The 18,301-nt window shown below is 54.5% G+C and overlaps 7 protein-coding genes across 7 annotated transcripts; 5 read left to right on the plus strand and 2 right to left on the minus strand.

Annotated features, from left to right (window-relative positions):
- Positions 1-746: 746 nt before the first annotated feature.
- AB675_3750 (uncharacterized protein) lies at positions 747-1,901 on the plus strand (the record flags this gene model as incomplete). The annotated part of the gene is made up of 3 exons (XM_018143829.1): positions 747-1,060; positions 1,119-1,384; positions 1,528-1,901. The coding sequence occupies 3 exons, from the start codon at positions 747-749 to the stop codon at positions 1,899-1,901; spliced, it is 954 nt and encodes a 317-aa protein (XP_017995197.1).
- A 181-nt stretch (positions 1,902-2,082) lies between these two features.
- Positions 2,083-3,180, minus strand: AB675_3751 (Nitronate monooxygenase; the record flags this gene model as incomplete). The annotated part of the gene is made up of 4 exons (XM_018143830.1): positions 2,083-2,433; positions 2,466-2,957; positions 3,006-3,088; positions 3,138-3,180. The coding sequence occupies 4 exons, from the start codon at positions 3,178-3,180 to the stop codon at positions 2,083-2,085; spliced, it is 969 nt and encodes a 322-aa protein (XP_017995236.1).
- Positions 3,181-4,727: 1,547 nt separating this feature from the next.
- On the plus strand, positions 4,728-5,653 carry AB675_3752 (Sphingoid long-chain base transporter RSB1; the record flags this gene model as incomplete). The annotated part of the gene is made up of 2 exons (XM_018143831.1): positions 4,728-5,014; positions 5,080-5,653. 2 exons carry the CDS (start codon positions 4,728-4,730, stop codon positions 5,651-5,653), a joined length of 861 nt encoding a protein of 286 aa, XP_017995245.1.
- Positions 5,654-6,366: 713 nt separating this feature from the next.
- Positions 6,367-9,230, plus strand: AB675_3753 (Ubp5-interacting protein; the record flags this gene model as incomplete). Its single annotated transcript, XM_018143832.1, has 2 exons — positions 6,367-6,462; positions 6,513-9,230. The coding sequence occupies 2 exons, from the start codon at positions 6,367-6,369 to the stop codon at positions 9,228-9,230; spliced, it is 2,814 nt and encodes a 937-aa protein (XP_017995253.1).
- A 507-nt stretch (positions 9,231-9,737) lies between these two features.
- Positions 9,738-11,966, plus strand: AB675_3754 (SWI/SNF and RSC complexes subunit ssr2; the record flags this gene model as incomplete). Its single annotated transcript, XM_018143833.1, has 2 exons — positions 9,738-9,876; positions 9,925-11,966. 2 exons carry the CDS (start codon positions 9,738-9,740, stop codon positions 11,964-11,966), a joined length of 2,181 nt encoding a protein of 726 aa, XP_017995252.1.
- Positions 11,967-12,788: 822 nt separating this feature from the next.
- AB675_3755 (uncharacterized protein) lies at positions 12,789-14,243 on the minus strand (the record flags this gene model as incomplete). The annotated part of the gene is made up of 1 exon (XM_018143834.1): positions 12,789-14,243. One exon carries the CDS (start codon positions 14,241-14,243, stop codon positions 12,789-12,791), a length of 1,455 nt encoding a protein of 484 aa, XP_017995186.1.
- A 1,101-nt stretch (positions 14,244-15,344) lies between these two features.
- Positions 15,345-16,025, plus strand: AB675_3756 (uncharacterized protein; the record flags this gene model as incomplete). The annotated part of the gene is made up of 2 exons (XM_018143835.1): positions 15,345-15,679; positions 15,764-16,025. 2 exons carry the CDS (start codon positions 15,345-15,347, stop codon positions 16,023-16,025), a joined length of 597 nt encoding a protein of 198 aa, XP_017995217.1.
- Positions 16,026-18,301: the final 2,276 nt, after the last annotated feature.

An 18,301-nucleotide genomic window follows, 5' to 3' on the forward strand; every position in this document is an offset into this window, starting at 1 on the left:
GCTGAGGCAAGGATTCGGCGACAGGGTTTTCGAGGGGGGCGTCCTTCTATTCATTCCCGAAGCATACGCCTCTCTCCTATGCATGACGCAATTCTGTCACTGTTCGCACTCGCGAGCATTGTGCTCGTGCTGAGCCCGGCATGAACAAAGAAAGGGTGTACGTGCTCGATACAAAGCATCACGATCCAAGGGCTCAGTGGCGTCCATGGCCCTACTACATAAGTGCTCGAGAAGACGAAGTCAGCAATGCTGGACATTGCTATGAGCTCCGGGAGTCGTTGACAAGGAATTGCAGAAGAGGCGGAAGCAAAGGCAAGCTCCGTGACTCTGTTCAAGGAAATAGAGCTAATTTCAGCTCGATCTGAGCCGCATGAGAAAGTCCTCTAATGCACGTCCTGTAGAGATAGGAGCCCGTGTCATCACTTTTCACAGTCAAGACCAAGACTCTGTCGAGGCAAGGCAAAGTGAGGTGAAGTCAAGAATAGGGCAACTCTGTCAATGCGTCTTTTCAACTACCTAAAGCAGCAGTAGTACTTTTCTGCAACTTTGCCTATTTTGAAACCAAAACAGCGACGTCTCGTGGAATTCTACGCTGTCGACATCTCTGCTGCTCTTCCGCCGCAGCATCGAGCGCGGCGCGCGACACAGGTAAGTCTGGTAAGTTTGGTGTCGCTGGTAAGTCTTAGCTCAATCCCAGACGAGATTGAAGCCGTACTGACCTACAACGCAGCTTTCTCCGACCGACCATGTCCACCACAGCGACCTCTCTGGTCCCGACACCAGCAAGGTCCGCCTTCAACAATGCGCTAGCCACAACCAATAATGCAGTCACCGCCGCGTCGAAAGCGCTGCCCACACCAATGCAGACAGCACCATCGACACCCACAACACAGCCAGCCGAAGCACGACCATCACCCGGCACATTCAGACACCCTCGCCTAGCGGAAATCGTACGAAGACAGAACCAGACACTTCTCACACAAAGCAACGTCAGATCAGCCGCCATCAACGTCGCTGCCCTAGTCCTCTCAATCGCCTTCAGAAGCATACTGAGCACTATGTACGTTCCCATCCCCATTCCACTCACACCAAACCCACCCAACTAACTCACCCACCAGAATAACAACCCTCCTTAAACTCACCCCTCTCTCCGCCCCAACAGCCCGGGACACCGCCGCCACAATACTCCTGACCCTCCGCATCCTCTTCTTCATCAACATTCTCCTTTCCCTCCGCCAATCGATCCCCTACATCTCCAAAACCGACACCATAGACGACATCCCACTCACGCCCTCCCAACGCGCCCTCCTGGGCCTTCCCGCCTCCGCCTCCGGGTCACCCGCTGTATCACGATCCGGCTCGCCTCTCGCGCCCCCGTCACCAGGTATATCACGCCGCCGCGGTATCATCGGCGGCTGAGCAGCAATAATAGCAATTCATCAAACAATAGTGGTAGTTCCACAGACCGGCGATCCATTTCAGCCAACTATGCATCCACACCGGGCTCGGGCAACAGACACGCACTAGGCTTCTCGCCAAGTCCGACAACGGCACAAACACAACCAAAAGCGAGCGCCCCATACTCGTACTCGCCTGCTGGGGATCGGGGCAGTCCCTTGTTCCACAAGGCGATTGAGCGGCAGCAGCGACGGCAGAGCCAAAGTGACTTCGACGTCTCGGGGCTTGGAAGAAGCTCATTTGGAGATAGCAGTGGTAGTGGTGGGCTGGGGAGGAGCCAGAGCGTCAAGGGCGGACCAGCGGCGGCGGCGAAGAAGGGTGTAAATTTCAAGTGGCTGTATGATCAGGAGTACAATCTTGCCGGCGGAGGCTTCAAGCGAAGCACTATCGGCGCCGTTGGCAGCGGCAGAGGATTGAGTTCGAGTCAGAGCATGCATTTCTAGGTCATCAAGGCACACGTGTTGAGGCGTGGCATGTTGCGTTCTTTCATAGCGATGGCGTTCTGGTGAGACAGACACCTTCTACGAGCATTCTTGAGGTATGGGACAAGAAGGCAGCAATTATACGAAGCAACTCGTGTATGCCATTCATATAGGATCTGCTTGCTGACTATACAACTCGTGATCATAACTTCGGCTGCCCAACCTTCCCCCTAAACAACTTCTGACTCCTCTCCAGACTCTCCACCGCCTCCTTCTCAATCCGCCTGACCAACACCTCACAAGTCGGAATATCATGGATCAGTCCAATGACTTGACCAGCAGTCCACACGCCAAAATCCTTATCGCCGTTGATGAATACTTCTCGGCCACGTTTCCCACTCACCAGGGGACCGACCTCCTCAAACTTCCCCGTCGTGCTCGTCTTCTCGATTCGCACAGCTTCGTCGGTGACCTTGTTCTTGAACAGCCTCGACGTGTTCTTCCAGCGGCGGAGTACCAATTCGGTATCTGTCTCCTGCGCGTCGACGATGGCCTGCTTGATGTTATAGTGGATAGCGCTTCCACTGTGCACATGAAGCGGGTGCCCATGTTGACTCCTTCGGCTCCCAGGGCGAGCGCAGCGGCGAGGCCCTGCCCGTCTGCGAAGCCGCCAGAGGCGATGAAGGGGACGCCTAGTGTCTGGCGGGCTTTGGAGAGGAGGATGAAGTTTGTAATGTCGTGCTCGCCGACGTGGCCGGCGCATTCGAAGCCGTCGATACTGAGGAAGTCGACGCCGAGTTTTACGGCGGACTGCGCGTGGCGGATCGTGGTGCATTTGTGTAGGATGATGATGTTGTGTTGTTTGAGGAGGTTGATGACGGGGCCGGGGCTGTTGCCGGCTGTTTCGACGACTTTGATGCCTTCGTCGATGACTACTTGGGCGTATTCGTGATAGGGTGGGGCGTTCATGGTTGGGAGGAGGGTGATGTTTACGCCGAAGGGCTTGGTTGTAAGGGTTTTAGTCTTGCGGATCTCTTTGCGGAGGTCCTCGGGTGTGGGCTGGGTCAGGGCTGTGAGCTATAGCATGGTTAGTTGTGCGGTGACATCGGATGCTGTAATACATACTATGCCTAGCCCTCCTGCGTTGGAGACGGCGGATGCGAGTTCAGCGTAACCAACCCATTGCATACCACCTTGCACCACAGGGACTGGTTGTCTGTCAGTTGTCGTGGTCTTTGTGATGGTCAAGGAACTCACTCTCAATCCCGAGTGCTCGGGTGAGCGCTGTGTCGAACGGCATTGTTTTGGTGATTCAAAGCACTGATCAGCTGGCGTTGGAACGACCGCACTCCGGAGGTATGGCTGTGCTATGTTCCGCCCTCACAGCACGAGTCTATTGTAGTCGGTGTCGAGGACGTCAGTGGTTGCGAAAGCAGCTGTGACCTTCTATATGAATATAATGCGGAGGGTGAGAAATCATAAAATCACATCGTTTCGTACGTACGTCGGTTGATCTGCACTGAGTGACAACCTCGGTTCAGCCATGGGCTCCGAGGCCAGGCGAGGGAAACTGCATGCGCCGCATCTCGAGAGTTAACAAGCCACAGACTCTAGCCACAGAGACACGCTGATCGTATCTGGCAAGTGAACCGAGTCCAGAGAGTTCGGACATTTGCCTCGCGTTCATGACCGAGAAGAGGCAACGTCAGCAAGATTGATTATCCAACTTCGGTTGCTCCTACCGCTCCTACTGTCGGCGCCGAGATGTACGCAGTCAAGGCAATGACGTCCAGCCGCTCTTATCAATTCTGCCATCTTGAGAATAGATGCAGATGCAGATGTGTGCGCAATATTGCTGACAGCCCAGCTCTTTTGAATGATGCCTGGCGCTGAATAACAACATACTTGACATTGCGGCTGTGGGCCGAATATACCGAAGATGCCATACGAACACTCGCGAGTGGTCGCACGGGTCCCTGTTGACAACATTCTGCCTGTACCTGGAATCCTCTCCGCTGCGTTTCGCACCGAAGTCATCGTAAGCACTTTCAGCACGGCTATACACGACACAATTTCATGTCTGGGGAGAACATCAACCTCGCTGAGCAACGCTTTGGCTTCGTGGACCCGGCTACAAACAATGTCACTTCGGGCCCGGGCACGGAACAACCCTACATCGTTCAGTCTGCTGTCATGCTCCGCTTGAGTACCCGTACCTCGCGGTCGATACTCACCTGTGGTTAGTGAGTTGTGCGATCCTTGGCAAGGCGTCCCGGAAAACCCGGACGGGCGTGCACACTCATGTATACAGAGTGGACATCCGAGGGTGTGATCGATGAAACGCGCTTTACTAGCTACTAATCACAAACCAGCGGTCCCGAACGACTGGTGCCTGCGCTCGATGTTATTCTTGGCCACAATCAACGAACGACAACTCCCTCCTGCCACAGTACTGATGATGGGATGTTGTGCAAAATATGCAACAAGCGAGTCGCGCTAACGTGTGCCAGCCAACGGCTTTGCTGATGGCTTTTTCGGATGTTTGTATCCATTTTCATATCTGAACCCCTAATGCTCGCAATCTCAACATAACAGGAAGTGGATATTGTGTGATATCTGCCATGCAACTGCGCCTCGCAACGAACGTGGAGGTCATCATAATGCACCGGGCGGGTTCTTCTAATCGAACAGATATGAAGTTCTTGTCGAAAAGATATAAGGCTCGTAAGTCCACCTCGAGCCACCAGGTTTGTCGTCCATCAACATCGTCCATTCAGTCCTCAGAATAACTCGGCGCATCGACGACAACAAGCAGCCGTGCTGTCACCCCCCCAAAACACCGCAACCATGCCAGCCCACCACATCGACACCTCCAACTGCACGGACATCACTCCCGCCTGCCCCGTCGAACTCACCGTCTATGGCTACTACCCCACCATCAGCGCGAACGCCTACGCCGTCGCCGTTTTTTCTCTCAGCCTGGTCGTCAACCTCGCCCTCGGCTACCGCTTCCGCACCTGGACCTACCTCATCGCCATGGGCCTCGCCTGCGCGACCTCCATCGGCGGCTACGCCGGCCGTCTCGCCATGCACGACAACCCGTGGTCTTCGGCGTTTGAGCTGCAGATTATTCTGTTGACTTCTCGCCGGCGTTCAACTCCGCTGCTATCTATTTGATGCTGAAGCATATTGTGCTGAGGTTTGGGGCGGAGTGGTCGAGGATTCCACCGAGGTGGTACACCTACACCTTTATCTCCATGGACATCTTCGCTCTTGTGTTGCAAGGCGCTGGCGGCGGCATCGCAGCCACGGCCGATGACGACGACAGCCTCCTTGATGCGGGCGATAATATCATGATTACCGGCATCGCGCTGCAAGTTGTCACTCTGGCAATCTTTGGCTGTTTGGTGCTCGACTACGTCATTCGTCGCGTTCGAGCGAATGCCCCGCTCTCCGCAAAGGCCTCTCAGACATTCTACGATATCAAGTATCGGATATTCGCTGTGGCGCTGATCTTCATCTACCTGCTGATCATTATCCGGTGTATCTACCGTATCGCGGAAATGGCTGGAGGGTGGAGGAACAGCATCATGCAAGACGAGAGCCTGTTCATTGGGCTCGACACGGCGATGATGACTATTGCGACGTTGCTGCAGAGTTTTGTTCATCCTGGCCTGTTCTTCCACGCCATGGTGGAGGGCAGGGCTGAGGAGAAAGCGAGGAAGTCGATCGAGAAAGCCGGAAGGATCTCGGACGGGGAAGTCTCGTCTTGACGAGTGGGAAGGGAACTGCCTCATTGTTGCGCAAGCGTTCTGACAGAGATGCGATTATTTTACAGGCAGCCTTGATAGAGACGACCATGTGCAGGCTCAGAGGTGGGCTGCTGAACGCAGATGGACGACATGGCTAGGGTAGTATTACAGGTATACACATCATGATTTATAGACAAAGTAGGTTCACAAGCAGCGTCGGTACACATGTCTCTACCCGCTGAAAAGGCTGTCGTAGATGCTCAGACGTCTTAACCCGGGACCTCAATACTCAGTCGGGCACGCACTGCTATTGACAGATCGGAACTCGCCAGATCGACTTGGGGAGTATAGTCTTCTGGTATGGATGGTAGTAGTGAAACAGTACACATTCACCACGTTTATATCCCGAGTCAAGCATTTCGCATCAATTCTCGCTGCTCTTGTCCTTAGCCTCCAGATTTGTTGTGATCAGACTTCGAACGAGTAAACAATCAAGCTTGACTTCTCAGAACTGATTTGAGGCAGTGCTGCAGCATGTTCACCAAAAAGGAGCAAGTTGAGCTGGAGGGTGTAGTGTAAGTGGTCTGAACTCAGACCGGTAGACGTCCCACGGTCCCAAGTCAAGCCGGATGACATGAACCCCAAAGCCCGCCTGTGTTCCCCGACTTTCAATGGACAGCGAACAACGAACCAGGAACCTCACATAGTGTTCATCCTCCCATTCCCAGACCAGCATGGGAGCCTCCGAGTCCAAGCTGGTCTTCAAGCAAGGCATCTTCCGCCTATCAGAGGACCAAAACATCGCAGCCAACGACCCTTACTGGACAGGCGTACGTCATTTCTGTCGTCGGAATCATTCCAGGCTAACCACTACATACAGTTCTGGGAACTCCCTGAATCCGCAGAAGATGTCTTCAGTCTCTTCTCCGGCGCCGACATACGTAGAACGCGTGATGCGTCAATATCGAACCTTGAAACCCTCTTACTCGCCGTCACCTCACGGCTGAATGCGCTCAAGAACCACCCTTCGTTTCCAGACCCAGAACTCGCACCAGATCGGCATGTGCTGAATTGTATACGCGTCTTGACGCGGGTGCTGCCATATGTATACGAGTCAGATCAGCTTAGTGAGTGGGAGGAGAGGTTCTTCTGGACTGGTCGGAGACGAAAGACGAGGAAGGCCCAGCTGGCTGGCGAGGTGTTGTTCGATGAGTCTCACGATGGAGATGATGTTCAGATCCCATCTGAGGACGACTACGAAGACGCGAAGCCCCTCGCCGAAGAGCTGATCGACAATTTACTCGACCTCCTGTTCACCGTCGGCTTCACAATCCCCCATATCCCGCAGGCGAAGAGCAAAGTCACGTATGCAATATGGCAGAGTGGTGTAGGATCCAAGACATCGATTGGCTCCAATAAAGAGCTGGAGAGCAATCGATGTGAGGTCTTGAGGCTGCTCCTGACCCTGACGAGCAAGTCGATGTATGTGCCCTCGACAGAGTTGCCCGTCAAAGGTGTCAAGGCTATCACATATCTCGCGACCTGCCCGGACAAGCAGGTGGTCTTGTCAGTGCTGTGCTCGCTACTCAATACTACTATCAAGTACAATGCAGCGTCATGGCGGTTACCCTACGACCATGTGGTCTGGAAGGACTCGAAACAGGCTTTGGTGGTCTACAGCATTCAATTCCTCCTCGTTCTACTGCTATACCCAATCCCAGAAGATGGCAGAGGAGCAGCACCAAGGAATTTCTACCGACACTTCATGGGCCGATTACATCGTCCAGAAGACTTCCAATTTTTAGCAGAGGGCATAGGTCGAGTGCTTAGCCAGCCGATGCAGACCACGACATCATACATACCAGGATCACAAAGGAACGTCAAATGGGCGCCAGAGATGATCATACTTTTCTGGGAGCTGTTACAGTGCAACAAACACTTCCGGACTTTCATTCTTCAGTCCAACAGAGCACACGACTTTGTGGTACTCATGCTATACTATGCCATCGAGAACAAGACGGACTCTTCCCAGCAGGGCCTGGTCAGAATGTGCATCTTCGTGTTGCAGACCATGAGCGTTGAGCCTGCGTTCGGGAAGAATTTGAACAAGAAGTTCGAGAATCAAGAGACGCTGCCACAATCGATACGCATACCCAATTTCAGAAGCTCATACGCGGACTTCCTCATTATTTCGATACACAGCCTCATCACGGGCAGCAAAGGAAAGCTGGAGGCAATATATCCGGCGCTTTTGGCAGTCATCAGCAACATGGCTGCATATGCTCAGCATCTGTCGATGGTTTCTTGCACGAAGCTGATGCAGTTACTGACATCCATGTCGACACCGAGCTTTCTGCTCGCGAACGAGAGCAATCATGCATTGTTGCAGTCGCTGCTCGAGGCGATCAACACGATCATTGAGCATCAGTATGCCGAGAATCCAAATCTGATCTACTCGGTCCTCCGGGCAAGGAAACGGATAGAAGCCTTAAGGAACTTCACCATCGATGGTGGACAGCAAGACTTTGAGAATGCGGAGCGGAACAAGAAAGACGGCACAGTGGTCTCGAGTAGCGCAGTAATGAGTCCGACACCATCAACGACATCACAGCGTAGCGTACCCGCAGCCGTCGATGAAGAGACCTTCGCTATTGGCGACTCCTCAGATTCAGAGCATGAAGACCAACAGCCCACGCCATCACAATCCACCGCCAACAACTCGCGCACACCGTCGATAGCGTCTCAAGACGAAGTCCCCGTCCAGCTTCGCGGCCTCTCGGAAAAGGCACGTGGCAAGATGCCAGCCGGCATACAGACCTTCTCGCGTCAGAATAGTATGGGTTCGCTACTCAGTCCAACCACCTCTAGATCAGGCAGCGGCTGGCGTCCTACACCAGAATGGCTTCAATCATGGCTTGCGGACTTACCACTCAATACCATGCTCACGATTATCGACGCACTCAGCCCCTCCCTGCCTCCTTCGTCCAGCAACCGACGCGAAAGCACCCACCGCACCTCATCCGAGTCCCGCTCAGGAGACTTCCCACCAACGCCAAGCAGCACAACCTCTTCCCGTCGCCCCTCACTTCAGCCCGACTCCAATACGTCTTCACCTCAACGACCACCATCGTCCCTGACTGACTTCCTGCACTCCCTCCCGCAGACAGCTTCGCACCCACGCATCATGCCGATTCTCAACCACCCCTCACCGATCCGCGAGTACCTCTTCGAATGGTCGCCCATGTCTTTGGGGTGGTACATGTCGATCCTATATAGTCTGATCTACACGGCTGAAATGCATATTGCGCCACCGTCCACTACCGCCAATACTTTGACTGGTACAGGCGGCTCTGCCGGTCCTGTCGGTGTTTGGAACGGGACGATGGTCAAGCTGTTTGCTGTTGTGGAAGCAGAAGGTAGGCAGGGCCCGACATTGAGCCAGCCGCGGGGAGCGGTTGACGCGGTGGGAAGTCGTTTGGTGCAGGGGGTGCAGGGACTAGGCATTGGAGACAGGGTAGGCGGTTGGATGCGTGGGGCGAGTGGTGGGAATAATGGTGAACAGCAGCAGACAAGGGGCACTGGTGTCAGAGAGGTCTGAGTCTAGGGTATGAGTGTATGAATGCTACGACTACGATGATCAATTGAACAATGAACCGACAGAAGCTTCGATAGGCCTTCGAAGACGCACGATGGTCTTCTGCTTTATAGCATATGATGAATAGACGAGCCAGCAGATGCCACGGGTCATGGCTTCTATAGCAGGTGTATCGCCATAAATTGCTCTCCCAAGGATGCACATGTCTATTGGTTGAGCAAGTCATCTCTGGTCTCAGCAGACATCACATGGATACCAGCTTTAGGGTTAGGGTAGGTCAATCGAAAACGACCTGAATTCGCGTGCATTTGCGGCGTTGAAGTCGCGACACTTTTCCATCATCGAGAGAAACACCATTCATCCTGATTGCATCTTCACTTAACACACTGTGGCGACGCTTTGTTTTATGTGAAGTGGCACAACTCCTCTAGACCTAGTGTGCGCGCAGAAGCGGAAGGGCGACGTGGCTCCCCTGCGCATTCACCTTCACCCTACTGTAAACGCGCCAACATGGATGAGGCGCAGACGACTCCCGTCGCCGACCTCAAGAGAGAACAGTCAGAGCCGTCGGGCGCCGCTCAGAATGGCCTTGATGCCGCGACCACCGACGGCGATAACGCTGTCGACACCACCACATCCCTAGATCAGGGTATGTCCTCCCTCAGCTGGCCCCCTTCATCCCACTAACACGTGGCAGTCCCTGCATCGCAACCAGCAGAACCAGACTCGGTGCTTGATGCCCCCGGCGCGCATGCGACAACGACTGATGCACCGCCCGCTGCCGCCGATGACCCAGATGGCGAGAATGAAGACGCTGAGATGGGTGGACTCGACGACGATGCCAAAGCTGAGGACGTCGAGGGCGAGAAGGATGCTATGGAAGACTCACAAGCGACGCCCGCACCAGGCGCTGCCGCCGAGAAGACTCAGACGTCAGAAGAGATGGCGGCCGCTGCAAACTCACATCTTGTCCAACAAACACACCAGATCATTCTACCCAGTTACAGCACCTGGTTCGACATGCATCAGATCCATCCCCTCGAGAAGAAATCATTACCGGAGTTCTTCAACGCCCGGAATCGAAGCAAGACGGCGGCGGTCTACAAGGACTATCGCGACTTCATGATCAACACATATCGCCTGAACCCGGTCGAGTATCTCACAGTCACAGCCTGCCGGCGCAATCTGGCTGGAGATGTATGCGCTGTCATGAGAGTACACGCCTTCCTCGAGCAATGGGGCTTGATCAATTATCAGGTCGATCCTCAGACCCGTCCATCTAACATCGGTCCTCCTTTCACTGGCCACTTCCGCATCACAGCCGACACTCCTCGCGGTCTGCAGCCCTTCCAACCCGGTCCCAACACATTTACCACATCAGGAAAGCCACATGCTTCCACAGATCGAGCCAAGTCCGCCACACCTGCCACCAAGGCCGAACTCAACGTTGAGCTGCGCCGGAATGTGTACGACGAGAAAGGAAAGGAGCTCAAATCGAAAGAAGACTCCGAGAAACAGGCCAACGGTGAGACCACAAACGGCGCTGCATCTGCCGAAGCCGCCACAAAAGCCATGGACGAGGCGGCAGCCGAGCCTAAAAAGACTCACAACTGCTACTCATGTGGCATCGACTGTACCCGCAGCCGCTTTCACTACGCCAAGACCGACGCCGCAAGCAATAACACCACCAAGCCAGACGAGCTCAAATACGATCTCTGCCCCAACTGCTACTTCCAGTCGCGAATGCCTAGCACCCACCGATCCTCAGACTTTGTCAAGATGGAAGATCCCAACCACACTACTATCCCTGACAAAGATGCACCCTGGACCGACACCGAAATCCTACTTCTCCTCGAAGGTCTCGAGACCTTTGACAGCGACTGGGCCTCTGTAGCCAAGCATGTCGGCACACGCACCCGAGAAGAATGCGTCATGAAGTTCCTCCAACTCGACATTCAAGACCAGTACCTTGAAGACGGCGGCCAGACCAGCAATACCAGCCTGCGCACACTCGGCGGTCGAGAACCCATCAGTCAGAGCGAGAACCCCGTGATGTCAGTCGTCAGCTTCCTAGCGCAGATGGCTGACCCGAAAGTTCTCACGGCCGCAACCGGTCGAAGCGCCGCCGAGGCACTCTCAACCTACAAGTCCAAGCTGGACAAAGGTATGGGCGGCAACACCGCAGCGCATGCAGCGACAGACGGTGCAGTCAAGGACCCCAAACCCGAAACCTCATCAGCCGAAGACACCATGGACGTCGACACAAACGCCAACGGCAACACATCCAAACCCTCGGAACCAAGCGCCGACCTAGCAACAACAGCCCTCTCCCTCGCCTCAACCCGCTCCACAACCCTCGCCTCCTTGGAGGAACGCGAACTCACTCGTCTAGTTGGCGCCGCTGTCAACCTTACCCTCTCCAAGCTGCAGCTCAAACTACAACAATTCTCCGAAATGGAGGAGATCGTGCAGGCCGAACGCAGAGACCTAGAAAAGTCCCGACAGCAATTGTTCCTGGATAGGTTGGCGTTTAAGAAGCGGTATCAGGAGATGGAGGGGGCGTTTAGGATGGCGAGTTTGAAGGGCCCAGAGGAAGGTTTGGCAATTATTAGGGGTGTTGTTGGTGGCGGGAAGGGGCGACCGGGATATGAGTTCGGTAACGACGGTGTCGCTGGTGACGAGAGTTCGCTGGCGGCGCCTAATCAGGATGCCGAAGGGTATAAGAAGATGGAATTCTAGGAGATCCCGAAGATAGTTTCTGGGACTATGGGGGCGTTTAGGCGCGGTGAGATGACTTGGGCTGAGGGAAATTATGGCCGGTCTGCTTTCTGCGACCCTCGGAACCGTCGTAGGCTGATCAGAAGCGGTGGGAAGGACGGCGATTGTGCAGTCGGTGGTTGGGTTGATGATGGTGGAGGCAGATCACGGCAGGAGGCATTACTGATACGGCGTGGTCGGCTTTCCCTGAGATGAGTGGAAAAGGCTGTCTTTGCTTTCTCTGCGCCGTGCGTCGGGGAATATCTGTATTGGGATGGGCTACGCTACGGAACCGAGTGGCTAGAACGGTTTCTAAAATCCATGTATTGTAGTATTGATTACTCAAGAAACGACTTTTTCTGAACAAACTCGAAAAATTGAAGGTCAGCTACGCTTCCTGGAGGAGGCCCGACCTATCCTCTCCTTGCAGACACTATCTAGTAGAAGACAGCGAGTTGAAGACGAGCTAGAGGAGGGTCAGGCAGACGATCCGACCCCTCGTTCCTTTCTCCTGTCTGTTCCTTCTTATACCAAACTGCGATCGACCTCGACCGCGTCGTTCTTCAGCTGGAACTCTTCTCGTCTGGGGACGGTGGGTGGGGGAGGCGGTGGGGAGGTGGTGGCCCCGAAGGGCCACCGCCTCCACACCGCCCCAGGCGAGCTTAGCGAGCGATATCCTGGTCGCGCCGCAGGCGCTCCCTATAGAGAAGCAAGCATAGGAGTGCGGAGGGTGAGATGCAGTAGTCGCTGCTTGTCTTCACTTCTGTTGGGCATGGAGCGCCCTCTAGGAGGTAATCGTAGCACTCAGTCCTCGCCATAAAGCACCAAACAAACCCCACCAAGCGGAACATCCATCACAGCATCCGTGCCTTGGTTCCAGATCTGTTTGTAGCTTAGATCGATTCCATCTGCTGGGTATGATGTGGGGAGGGTGGAGAGGTAGTCGTATTCGTCAGTCTCCGATCCCTGGTCAATGGCACTGTTCCGCTGGAGGGACGGTGCTCTGGTTGAGTTGTTCGACGAAGCCGAGACTTTCCGGCGACGCTCTCGATCTTCAGCTTTTTGCTTTTGCTTCTGCTTCTGCTTCTTGCCACCGCCACCACTGCTGTTCATGGCGGTGGACCTCCCTTGGCTGCCGCTGGCATAGCCACTCGCTTTCCGCTTCCCCTTGACGATAGATGATCGCCGCGCGTCTTCGATCCGCCTTCTCTCCTCAACCTCCCTTTGATAAGCCCTGCTACCGCCCTTCCGTAGCCTGCCTTTTTGGTCGAGTATGGCGACGTTCGCGGCATCGTCGACCATGCACTCCACTCGGTCCATGCTCAAGGTCATATACTCGACGTTGTAGCTCGATAGTGCGACGTAGATCCATACGAGGCCCATCACGATCCAGCTTGGAATCGCTAGACTCCACCACCGGTTCGGGTAGTATGTGATGCCCAGTGCGTGGAGGAAGGGGGAGGGGAGGTAGCTCCACAGTAGGTATATGATGAAGGACAAAGTGGAGGCCAAGTATAGCACAAAGCCGTAGTACTCATAAGTGGGGACTTTGGGGGAGGTCGGCGGGAGTGGGTTCGCGCGCCGGGCGGAGTGGTGAATTTGCGAGGCGGTGGAGAGCTCGCCACCTGGAGTTTCGACATCGGAGGCGCTGGACGGGGATGGGGGCCGGGTGGATGTTGTGCTCCTGTTCAGAATCGAAGGTGGTCGTAGAAGGGATGTGAGTGATGGCGATGGCGGTAGTGGTGTCGGCGGTCGATTGTAGAACGGCGGGTACAATGGCGGTGGTGGCGGAGGAGGGAGCCGCAGTGAAGCGGATGAGTGGAGTGTGGGTAGTGGTGGTCGTTGAGGAGCGTTCATCGGGACCGAGGAGACGCGCTGGAGGCGTTCATGGCGGGTGTTTGGGGATAGGGCGAAGTTGTTGGTTGAGTAGGTGGTCGTGTCATCTTCGTCGTCCTCGGCGTCATCAGAGACGTCTGTGGAGGCAGGGGAGTTGCGGGAGTAGTGCGAGGCGAATTCTTCTTCATCTTCGCCGATGGATGAGGAGTCGCCATCTTCGTAGTCATTGTCGATCGTTGGAGACGTGGATGGTACTGGATCGGTAGGCTCGAATACCTTTGGTGTTGGTTGATCTGGAATGAGTTCTGTTGGTGATGGTAGAGTGTCGAGGTACGGGTGCAGAGTTGGTGGTCCGTTATCTGGTTGCGCGACGGGAGACGTATCCCGTCTTTTGCCTTTGCCGCCTCTACTGTGCGGCGGCATCTCTAGCGCACCTCTTCGATGTCGGCGCAATGTGAATGTACCTCTTTACTGGGCCATCGTCAACGTCTTGGATCGTCAAGTCGATGGAGGTTCGATCTACGTGTTGATTGGTCAGCTCAAGAGATGGAGGTTCGTGGTCTTGGCACTGAACTGGTCGCGACTGCCTCAAAATCACGTTCATCACTCTGTGTTCATGTGACCACGTCGACTCCCATCAATCGACACGACATTACCAATACCAAGCACTGCAGCCAACAGTGACAAATATCCGAAAGACACTATGACCTATGCCAATTCCATCAGTTCCTCGGCGGAATAAAAGACAAGGCTTTCAAGAACGGAGAAGTTCTTGGCAGCCACAGAACTGCATTGCTCCGCCTCCTTCAACGTCCAAATTGACTCTGGAGATCGACAGACCTCGATGCTTCCGGCTAGAACATCATCACTGAACTTTCAAATGAAGCATAGTTCGTACCTGACATACCTGTTCGGATGATGGCCAATCCGGGACCTTACTGCAACGGGAGCTCTACAGCAACGTCAAGTGACCGAACAAGAAGCTCAAGGTGAGATTTACACTCCCACGAAGCTCCCCAACTCTTGGCCTATGGCATCTTTTCATAGCTCAGCTTGCAGTAGAGAGTTGGCAGTTCCAGGAAAACGGCCACGTAGATTGGAGGATCTGTCGCATCTGCAAGGTCAATACTCCAGAGCCTGGACAAAAAGTTCCCGAGCAAAGCTTTGGCTGTCTCCTCGCTGGCCACAACTACCAGGAAAAGCCTTGGCTTCCTCTCAAAGATGCTCAATGCGGATGAATGTCTCAACCAGGCACTACAAGGCCTGGCCAAGGTAAGCCGTTGAGGCACCATTAATATTAGCGATGGTCAAGGTGTGGAGGCGAAGCAAAGGGTGTGGGTGATATGCTTCAATGTTTCCTCAGGAATTGACATCTTTCTGTTGCTGTTGACGTATGCGACCTCTGAGATGCCCGTGCAGCATAAGTAGCTGGATGTACCCCCAAGACCTTACTCGTCCCTTGTCAGCCGTCAATCAACCACCAGCCAACACCTCAACAACGCCAGAGCTCACTTCATCAGCATAATGAAGGTCACAGCAACCATCGCCGGCCTCGTAGCCCTCACATCCGTCGCCTCTGCATTCCCCTTTGGCGGCGGCAGCGGCGGCAAGGGCGACAAGGAGTGGAAAGACTTCAAGGACTATCCAAAGGGCTTCCCTTTCAAGTTCACCAGCATCTACCAAGTTACGGCCACTCCCGACCAGGTAGTCAATGCCAACAACACCGTGACGCCAGGCGAGCCAGGTGCCGTCGGTTACTACAACTACGGCATCAACAGCGAGCTTGATCTGATCTGCTGGTACATCACCCTGAAGGGCGTCACCGGCCCCTACCAATCGCCCGCTCGTACTGCTACACAGTAAGTCGCTCTTTCTCCTGGACCCCTTCAAGCATACGCTCCGTATGTCTTGTCCCAAGACATCAACACTGACGAACTCCACAGCATCCATCAAGCAGTCAAAGGCCGCATCGGCCCTCCCCGAATCGCCCTCACTAATCCCGAGCCCGCCAACTCGACCGCTTCAGTCGACAAGATCAGCGTCGGGTGCCAAAGAGGTCCTTTCACTACTGGCATCCTCGCCAATGGCACAGACACAGGTACTGGCTTCATGGTGAAGCAGATCGAGGAGAATCCGAGTGGGTTCTTCACGGACGCGCATACTGTTAGCTATCCAGCTGGTGTGGTTAGGGGACAATTGGCTTAGATGGGCGAGGAGGGAGAGGATGATGGCGGGTGGTGTTTGAGGTAACTTAATACTCTGCGGTCACAGGAGAATCAGATAGGGTTCAAATGGTAACGAATTTTGTCGCAATGCTCTCAGGGCACAGCCGCTCATGTAATCAATGTTTGTGCACAGACTTGCCAAGTCATAGCGGACGTCTCCATTGAAGCAACGTTGAAGTTCAGTCGCTGCTTCTGGTGTCAATGCCTTCAATTGACACTCGCAGAAGGCAACTAGCATCAATGACCTTCACAACTCTATTTCTTTCCTGTCAACACCACTCCCGTTCCCATCCCACCAGCCTGAACAATAGACCTTCGTTCCATTGATAGACCACGCCCTCTCAGAAACCTGCAGAGTTACCAATGTTCCCGCATCCTCGACTTCAAGATAACAATTTCGTCCAGAGTTCGCATAAAGCGGCTTGAGTCCCGTGCGGGTGACTTGTAGGCTGAATCGCTCCCCGTCCTCTTTGGAATTGCTGTTTTCATAGAAGAAAGGGAGCACCTCCCCGGACGGTTCGCCTCCGGCTTCGATGAACGTTTGATTCTGCGTCCAAGTGGTGCAGGCAGAGGTCTCAAGGGTGACTGTGGCAGCTATTGGGGCGGACATGAGGTTCTCGACCGTCATGAAGAAGAACGAATTGATGCGCTTCGCCTGCATGGGGAACTCGCCGCGATCGTGAAATGGCACTTCGATCTGATTTCACAGTAATTAGCAATGAGCTCGGCCTCATAAGGACGTGAGGGCCGAGGCACACCTCTCTGGTCCCCAGCTGAGCCTGAAAGCGATTCCCGACGACACTGAATTCCAGCAATCCGTCAGAGTCCTCAACATCAGGCGAGAGCTGAAAATCGTCGGTCCACATAGACCAGTCTGGATTGGTGAAGCGGATGCGCGCCAGCCAATGGTCGTAGTCTTTCCTCACTCTCACTATCCGAAATCAGCACAATAGCCTCACGAGGGGACGGCTTGGCTCTCAGTACATCGGCTATACCAAAATGTTGACTCTGTGGATCTTTCACCAGCGCCAATGTAGCCATAGTCGAAGTGGCCTACGGGATCCTGGTTGTCGCCTTGTCGATGCAAGAGCCAGATAGAGACAGGGAGGTGATTGGCGTTGTGAATTGAAACGTTGATGGGAAGGAGGTCTTCGCTGGCATGGGCGGACGGCACGGACTCAGCAACATCCTGCAGCATGAGCGGGAGCAGGGTCGGGACCGCCAGAAGTGTTGCAGGCAGAAGCGCCAGGGCCAGAAATGTCACCACCATGATGAACGATTAAGCACGGCCAAGAGAGGCTTGATCAAGCTTGAGAAGGCTCATCGGGCTCCGCAACCGAGGGCAGGCGCGACTTAAGCTGGAAGACGCCATCAGCTGCCTGACAGAAATCTCAAGCTTCGATCGCATGGCGAGACCGACGACTTCGCAGACCACAGATTCCCCTCATTTCAAATACGCCACAGGCGCTCCTGCTGCCACAGCGGATAGCCTGATGGACCCTTGCAGAGCAGGCTGTTCAAGCACGCAGTCGAGGCCTGATCAGGAAGCGCTAGACGTAGCGCATCCCGCAAAAGACAATGCGCATTGAGATCAGCGAATGGGATATCAGACACGATCTGTGAAGGATCTCGAGATTTGCGGATGGAAAGGTTATGTCGACGTGCTGGGAACAGATGATAGTCTCAGCCTGAAGACTGAGATGCAGAGCCTAGACTTGGCGAACACGAGGTCGCTCCCTCAGCCGCAAAGATGATTGGCGTATAACCCCGCGACCTTAGCTATCAAAGCCTCGACCTTGTAAACTGTACGAGCTGCTTCTCTCCTTCCTGTTGGACTGGGGTTAGTGGCGGCGAGGGTGGCTGTTGAGTTATCACACATGATTGACCATGTTCACGGCCTTGGTGAGGCTAAAAACCGAGTCCATTTTCCTGGCTGCCTCTTCGCCGAAAAGGCACAAGGGTCAACTACTTTGGGAAAATTTCGACCCAGATCGCGGTCTTTGAGGCTCCAGAGAGCTGGCAAGGCTCAATCGAAAGGCCTGTTCAGCCAATGATCCAGAAGATGACCGAAACAAGCATGCGCTCGCACCGCACCGAAGGCCATGGTCTTGCACAGGCATCTCGCCACGAGCCTTCCTGATACGAGGCTCGGAACATCACCTGCTGCCTGGACAGCCCTACTTTAATCAGGCTTCTGCAGAAGCACAGTATCTATGGTTCCCTTCCAGGAGGCTCAGACCTTGATCTTCAGCCTTC

Source organism: Cyphellophora attinorum (genome assembly GCF_001299255.1).
Source record: "Cyphellophora attinorum strain CBS 131958 chromosome Unknown Contig42, whole genome shotgun sequence".
NCBI classification, from domain to species: Eukaryota; Fungi; Ascomycota; class Eurotiomycetes; order Chaetothyriales; family Cyphellophoraceae; genus Cyphellophora; species Cyphellophora attinorum.